This window comes from Lactuca saligna, chromosome 1 (assembly GCF_052625555.1).
Source record: "Lactuca saligna cultivar CGN05327 chromosome 1, ASM5262555v1, whole genome shotgun sequence".
Taxonomy (NCBI): domain Eukaryota; kingdom Viridiplantae; phylum Streptophyta; class Magnoliopsida; order Asterales; family Asteraceae; genus Lactuca; species Lactuca saligna.
The window spans coordinates 44,374,745-44,382,967 of record NC_136417.1 but is presented as its reverse complement, the minus strand read 5'-3'; the positions used below and the strand labels follow the sequence as shown (position 1 = coordinate 44,382,967).

The 8,223-nt window shown below is 37.1% G+C and overlaps 1 protein-coding gene across 1 annotated transcript; it reads left to right on the top strand.

Annotated features, from left to right (window-relative positions):
- Positions 1-1,544: 1,544 nt before the first annotated feature.
- LOC145034619 (ethylene-insensitive protein 2.2-like) lies at positions 1,545-7,751 on the top strand. The gene is made up of 8 exons (XM_078983075.1): positions 1,545-1,804; positions 2,580-3,043; positions 3,162-3,248; positions 3,557-3,667; positions 3,763-3,975; positions 4,082-4,267; positions 4,385-6,865; positions 6,959-7,751. Exons 2-8 carry the CDS (start codon positions 2,792-2,794, stop codon positions 7,298-7,300), a joined length of 3,672 nt encoding a protein of 1,223 aa, XP_078839201.1. The 5' UTR covers positions 1,545-1,804; positions 2,580-2,791; the 3' UTR covers positions 7,301-7,751.
- The last annotated feature ends 472 nt before the right edge of the window (positions 7,752-8,223 follow it).

The window sequence follows — 8,223 nt, the reverse complement described above, 5'->3', positions numbered from 1 at the left end:
TGTTGTCACTGAAGATCACATAAAGTTAAGGGCACTCCCCTTTTCACTTCAAGATTCAACAAGAGAATTGTTATATGAACTCCAATTTGGTACCATCACCACTTGGACAGAACTCACGAAGCTGTTCTTAAAGAAATACTTTCCAGAAATGCGAGTCTCCAGTCTCAAAAAAATTTAAAAACAAAATTTTATCTGTATTTTTGGGTTGTTACAAATTTGTTCTTCACAACGGAAAAAGATGCATACGGGGCTTGTATAAGATACATTAAGGGTTGTCCAGTTTGAATTTTAACAAAGAGAACATTAACTTGAATGCTTTGTAAATCATACGAGGAAATTAACTGGGATGGCCACACCTTCAACTACCTTGTTGCGGATGCATTTAGGGAGTCCGATGGCTTTTCTTGAGGGAGTCAAGGAGGATTTGACTAAGAAATATGGAGGTGGGAAAGATGTCTGACAAAGTCATGTAATTTACTAATAAGACTATTCATACATATGAATCGTATCGTCAAAGCTTATTCGTTTTCTTTATAATCTTGAGTAAAAATCAGAGGAGATTTGACTTTTCCCAAGTCACCTAATATCAATTTCTCCTCACAAACAACATTTAGTTTGTCTAAGCTCCAATCTGAATGATATTTATTTTTCATTATCTTATTATCATCTTTGGTTCCCCTTTAATTTCTTCAACTCCATTGTTGGATTCATCTCTGATTCAGTTTCCTTTTCTTGACAATGGTTTCACTTTCTCAACTTCATTACTTAAATCAATACTCGTACCCCCTTTCTTGATAAAGATCGAGTTTGATATGCTTCTTTAAACTAGACTTCTCTTAATCCCATCAATGGAAACACTCTCTTCCTTACAATCAGATTTCCATGTATTCCTCTTTCCACCGCCACTGACACCATTAGAGCCCTGTTTAGATCTCAAAACTACCTTCTGCATTTTAATAATCTCCCCGGTAGTCTTAATTGGGCTCTAATCCCTTGACTAAGATGACAAATAGCATGCTACATCATCTTGTAACTAGCTATTCCCTTCTCCCTTCCAAAAATGACTTATTTGACAACTAAAATGAAAGTTTAATGACTTAGGGTGTTTTCGGCAAAACTAGCTGTGTAGCAGGTAACGGGTAGATGGTAGAGGATAACGGGTAGTTAGTAGCTAGTAACGTTTTGTTAACGTTACATGAGGTGACTTTTGAATTTAGAGTGTTTTATTTAAACTAAATGCTAAAAACTTGTAGTGTCAAACGAAACTTTACGCTATAAGCTAGAAACTTTCAAACACTCCAAAATGTTTTGTGCCGAAGACACCAATATTAAAAAAAATGACTATTTAAAAAAACAAAAGACAAAAATTACTAGTGATAAAATGATATTATCCCAAGGTTTTAACAACCAAAGTGAAAAAGAAGCTTTCTTTCTTCCATTTTTATTTACCGGGAGTCACTTGGCTGCTCTGACTCAAAGATAGCTTCCGTCGGCCACTGCTAAAACAATTATTACACCATTTATTAGTATTCAACCATTTAGTATTCGCTCATATAGTGTATGTATTCTCTCTCTTCTCCATAGCCATATCCACAGTTAATTACCCCATCTCTCTCTCTCTCTCTCTCTCTCTCTCTCTCTCTCTCTCTCTCCTGGAGAGATCGTTTTCTCTCGCACCTACGATCTTTATTAGACCCCATCTGATCTAACTCTGACCAGATGACATATCATTGATCTTCTTCAGCTTTCATTCAACAAAACCCACAAAACGAAACATCTGGAAGAACAGCCATCAGCAACAAAGGTAACGGCTTTGTCACGACAACAAAACCCTAGATACAGATTGATCAATGTTAACAATCCGCCGAGTTTGACTTTTTTTCTTCAAGTTATCTGACATGGGTTTTTGCTTGTATTCACGTAGTTTTCTGGGTTTCTAAGAATAGATATAGATACACAAATCTTATCAGATCCCAGTATTTAAGCCTTAATGCTTTAGCTCTTTACGACTCTAATTATCTTTCTTGAATTTGGGGTTTTGGGGTTTACGGTGATGATGAAGATCTGATTTCCTTATTAACTTTTATGGTCTTATGACTTTCGCTATTTGTTTTCGAGTAATTATGTAATTCTTGCGAATTGATTTGGGTGTTTATGAAGTTAATTTGAAAAGATTAGAACTTTGAGTAACTTTATATGAATTCGTTTAATTTCTGATATCAAATTTCCTTCCATCCTTCCCGGGAAAAAAGTATTTGGAATCTCAAAGACAACTTTTTTAATCAATTTTGCACACGATCAGCCACAAACAACCTAGCTGACTAATTTTGAAATCTTTAAAAAAGAAGCAATTTGGAATATAAAATTGTCTCTCATTGGCTTTTTTCTTCTCATATTGGTCAAACTTGATGAATACATGTTCTAAGCAAACTTAAACTCAAAGATCCACGTCTTTTCAATATGCTTTGTTTATCTTGATATTTCCTTCACCCTCGCTTAACCTAATACATTTATAATTATTATTATTCGTTACATTTCTTTTATAAGTTATAACATCTCCTTTTGTTTTCATGAATCAGGATTTACATTCACTCGATTTGATTGATTCATGTCGAATTTAAACATTAATCATTCAAACTTGACATGAAGGTGGTTATGATCGTGACCACAACAAGTGTCAAAATCTTGCTATGTCAACAACTATCATGTGATTGAAAGTTGAAAGTTGAAAGTTGAAACCCCTTGACATGACTACAATCTTGTTTCACCATTATTAAACCTTGATTCAGAAATGGAGACAACAGACACAATGATCATAAAACAGCAATCAAACATGACACAAAGACTAATTCCAGCTGTTTTACCTGTTCTTTTTATAGCAATTTCATATATAGATCCAGGAAAATGGGTTGCAACCATTGAAGGAGGAGCTCGTTTTGGCTATGATCTTATCATACTTATGTTTATTTTTAGTTTAGCTGCTGTTCTTTGTCATTACCTTTCAGCTTCTATTGCCATTGTCACAGGAAAAGATCTTGCACAGGTTTTACTTTTTTTTTTTTTTTTTTTTTTTTTTTTTTTTTTTTTTAATAATATTACATCTTACAAATTTCATATTTTGTTAATGAGGTTACTTTTTTAATTTCTTTATGATGATGTAGATTTGCAGTATGGAGTATGACATGGCAACGTGTGTGTTCTTAGGGATACAAGCAGAACTATCTATGATTGCGTTAGACCTTTCTATGGTAGATTTTTTATTAAATTATCTAGGGCAAATTATAGAAAAACCGATATATTTTGGGAAATTTTATACTTTAACCATTAAAACTTTATCTTTTTCTTATCAACCCGTGAAAGTTTCAAACATTTTTCCAAATTAACCGTTATTTTGGAAAAAAGTTTGAAGCTTTATGGTTTGATTGGAATAAATAAAGTATTGGCTAAACACTTAAACTTCAAATTAGCCCAAAGTATAATGGTATTTTTGTAATTTTCTATTTTAATTTCTTCTACAATCTACATACTAACGTATAAAGTTTGCCAAATTTGAAAGATTTTGGGCACAGCACATGCGCTAAATCTTACATTTGGAATCGGTCTCTTTTCTTGTGTTCTTTTGACTTCAATTGACGCGTTTCTATTTCCGATTTTCTCGAGTTATTTGGTAAGTTAAATCTTTTTTGATTGTAAATGTTATAATGTATATCTTTTTTGGACATGTTTTGACTTTTGATTTGATAATAATAATGATTTATTTAGGAGACTGGAAAAGCAAAGTTTATATGTATACGTTTAGCAACCGTTGCTTTACTTTCATATCTTTTTGGAGTGCTGATGAGTCAGCGTGACACGTCACTTTCAATGGGTGGAAATTTTATGAGGTTAAATGGGGAAAGTGTGTTTGCATTGATGAGTCTTCTTGGTGCTAGCATCATGCCTCATAATTTTTATCTCCATTCATCAATCGTTCAGGTATGTAAAAGTACTTTTTTACCCTTTATTTGTTAAACAATGCATTTTGTTTTTCCTTTTCTTTATATAGTGTCGTTAACTTTCTCTTTTTTCATACGTTTTGCAGCAAAATCCGGGACCCACACAAGTTTCAAAGCAAGATTTATGTCATGATCATCTTTTCGCCATAGTCTGTGGTTTCAGTGGCATTTTCGTAATTAATTATATTCTCATGAATTCAGCAGTAAATGTGTTCTACAATACTGGACTCGATTTACTTACTTTCCAAGACGCGTTGTCTTTAATGGATCAGGTTACGTTTTTTTTTATAAATAATATCATCTATCATTTCAATTCTCAAAATCTCTTAAATATTATGAAACTATAAACATTCTTCTTAAATACTTTATGATTTGTCAATAAATTCCAGGTTTTTAAGACACTCATGGCGCCATTTGCTTTAATTCTGGTTCTACTACTTTCAAATCACACAACAGCTTTGACCTGGAAGTTCAGTGGTCAAACCGTGCTTCAAAACTTTTTCAAAGTCAACATTCCTGGTTGGTGTCATCACTCAACAATCAGATTAATCGCAATAATTCCTGCTTTATTGTGTTCATATCATTCGGGAGCTGAAGGGTCATATCAACTCATGGTGTTCACGCAAATTATCATAGCCCTTTTACTTCCATCATCTGTGATCCCAGTTTTTCGTGTTGCTTCATCAAGATCAATAATGGGTGTCAACAAAATCTCTCAATTTGTTGAGTACTTAGTCTGGATCACCTACATTGGGATGCTTGTTTTGGGGGTTGTGTTTGTGGTGGAAACTGTGTTTGGAAACAGTGATTGGGCGAGTAATCTGAGGTGGACAATGGGGCCCGGGATGTCGGTCCCGTATATTGCAGTTCTTGTAACTGCTTTTTTTTCCATCTCACTTATGCTTTGGCTTGTTGTAACCCCATTGAAATCTGTAAGCACCCGACCCGATTTAAAACGGGTCGAGATTCAAGAAACCCGGTCTACAACAGTCGATGATTTGATTGAAAAGCAAGAAACCGTAACGGGTTTGGCCCGTGAGAATGAATGTGATTCTGATTTTAATTTGCCCGAGGAGATTCTGGATTATGAAAACGGGCCCCATGTGACTACCATTGAAGAAAATTCTTCGGATCTTACGATCGTGGAAACAGTGAAGAAGAAAGAAGAAGAAGAAGATGATGATGATGATTCGGTTGAAAAGAGATTGATAATTGATGGAAGTTCAAGTATTTTGAAAGTTCATGAGCGGGACCCATGGGAGCCTGAAGAAGAAGAAGAACCAAAAGTTGTGTCTGTAACTGTATTGAATCAGTTGAACCAATCGAATCAATTGAATCAATCTCCAACTTCTAATGGGCCGGGCTCATTTAGGAGTCTTAATGTGAAAACAGACGATATAGGAAGTGGGCCCGGAAGCCTTTCAAAGCTAGCGGGCTTGGGCCGGGCTGCTAGACGACAGTTGGCTACAAATTTAGACGATTTCTGGAAACTTCTTTTTGATTTACATGGTGAAGCCACACAAGATGCTAAAACGAATAAACTCGATAAGTTACTTGGGATAGATTCTAAAGCGAAGCCCTGCCCAAACCCAAACCCAAACCCAAACACAAACCCGTTTATATCCAAAATGGTAAACCCGGAAACCGAATTTAACGGGTTTAACCCGAATGTGTCCACCGGGTTATCCGATTCGGTTTATGTGGTACCTCGTGGGTCGTCTTCTCTATTGTCAAACTATCAACAATTACTCGATGCATATACTCAAAACCCGGGCCTCAATATGGACCCGGAGAAACGTTACCATAGTTTACGCCTACCACAGGCTTCCAGTGGGTATGCGGATCAACCCGCTACTGTTCACGGGTCCCAAATTAAATCCTTAATCAATCAAACTAAACAAAGAAATTCCGATTACTTCCAAATGGACTCGGTTTCTCCTAAATCACCATCAATTGGGAATGCCTCGTCGAACTACAAATCTCCGGTTTCTTTAACAAGAACCCAACAAAACGGGTTACGACCCGCGAAGCCACCGGGTTTTCCCGACCCGGTTGTGTCCAGAAACACCTCGATGCAGCCCGAAAGAACTTATTACAATCATCAGCCTGCGGGCCCGGTTGAGAATGTGCATGAGAAGAAGTATTACAGTATGCCGGATATTTCCGGGTTGATTCCTAATCGGGAGTCTAAAGTTTTACCCGAAAGAGACAACGGGCCGAGATATGGGCAACCGGTGTATCCGGGCCCAGGCCCGTTGTACAGGTCCGGGACAATCTCGGGTTATGGCGGGCTGTCTTATTCTAATTTGTCCCGGGATGCTGCTGCTTACCAACCCGTTTCCAGTTACGGGCCGGGAATTGGGTTAGGGTCGGGGTCAGACACGTGGTCAATGTGGTCAAAACAGCCATCTGAACAATTTGGTTTGGCTGAAAAGGTTAATTTGAACACTCAAGAAGCTATTATTACATCTGGAGTAGATGCTGAAGCAAATCTTTTGAAGTCATTTAGGTTGTGTATTGTCAAACTGTTGAAGCTTGAAGGGTCTGAATGGTTGTTTAAGCAGAATGATGGGTTAGATGAGGATCTTGTTGACCGGGTGGCTGCCCGGGAGAGATTTCTGTATGAAATTGAGGGGAATGAGGTGACCCGGGCAGGTGCCCGTGGTGGTGGTGGGGCCAAAATTGATGAAACTGAATACAATAAGTATTTAGTGACATCGGTTCCAAATTGTGGTGAGGGTTGTGTATGGAGAATTGAGTTGATAAAAAGCTTTGGTGTTTGGTGTATACATAGAATTCTCGAGCTTTCTTTAATGGAAAGTAGGCCCGAACTTTGGGGGAAATACACATATGTTCTCAATCGTCTTCAGGTAAAAAAATTATTATTACCATTATTTTTAAAATGAATTTGATTAAAATTGGTTCATAATTTAAGATTAAACAAATTGTTATCAACTATTTAGGGAATAATCGAGCCGTCATTCTCGAAACCTCGTACAGCATCAAGCCCTTGTTTCTGCCTTCAGCTTCCGGAAGCATACCACCTGCGATCATCTCCGCCCAAATCCATCACCAGTCTGCCGCCTCCGGCGAAACAGAGCAGAGGGAAAACCACCACCGCCGCCAGTCTGTTGGACATAGTAAAAGACGTGGAGACCGCCATCTCTTGCCGGAAAGGCCGACCGGGTACTGCCGCCGGTGACGTGGCGTTTCCGAAAGGGAAAGAAAATCTGGCGTCTGTTCTCAAAAGATACAAGCGGCGGTTGATGGCGGTGGCTCCGGACGGGTATAGCCGGAGCCCGTAAGTCTCCGGCTCTGGCTCCGGCGACTTTTGTGTGTTGGTTTATTGAGTTGTTTGATATTGATGAACAGCTCGATGTTCTACTCTTTTGTTATTTAGCTTCTTCCAGGTTTTAGATTTTGTGCATGAGTACACGTGGAATGGTGGATGTTGCTGTGAAAGCCTGTAACTGTTGAAGATTGGGAAGCAAGGAGGTTGATGATGAAGATGGTGGTGGACTGGTGGTTTTTAGATTTGGGTTTGAAGTAGAATAATGGAATGTTTTTAAGTTTTTTTTTTTTTGGTAGATCTGAATCGATGTCGTTATGTGGTGTAAATATTTTTATGCTAGCGACATGATGTTCTACTATCGAACGAGACATGTTTTTGGTTTGTTTTTCTCACATAGAAACGAGTACAAACTGAGTCGAATGTTTCAACGTGATTTTTAATAAATTATTTGCTTTATTTGACAACGTCTAAAGCGAGTCAAGGTATTCGTTAACAAGTATTATCAATTTATGTTGGGTTGATTTGGAAAACTTGTGTGCTTTTGCTTTTTATTTTTATAAAGTTGTTTGGGTTAAATATGGTTGAAGAGAATTTTATAAAGAAATCAAGAGATTTATAGTTTGGCGTATTTTTCACAAACAATTTGGTACATTGGCTAAAAGGCACGCAACTCACTTTCATATATCAAATTTTTTTTCTTTTGAATCGGAAGAGAATGCAATTGGATTTTCGTTGGGTTACTTTACGCTCCAAACCAGAGAAAGCTCGAGAAAAACCGAAATGTGTACAACTTTTTCTTTATAAAAAGATATTAGGAAGTGTTGAAAAGATATATGAGTTATTTTATTTTTTGTTAAAGGCCAAATGTCATGTGAATTTTCTTTTATCACTTTGATTACAAAAGTTGCAACCCCAACTCTTCTAACCAATTTCCAT

Coding starts and splice junctions, on each gene's coding strand:
- LOC145034619 (XM_078983075.1), top strand. CDS start 2,792: ATGGAGACAACAGACACAATGATCATAAAACAGCAATCAAACATGACA. Junction 3,668..3,762: donor CGATTTTCTCGAGTTATTTG/GTAAGTTAAATC, acceptor TGATTTATTTAG/GAGACTGGAAAAGCAAAGTT. Junction 4,268..4,384: donor CGTTGTCTTTAATGGATCAG/GTTACGTTTTTT, acceptor AATAAATTCCAG/GTTTTTAAGACACTCATGGC.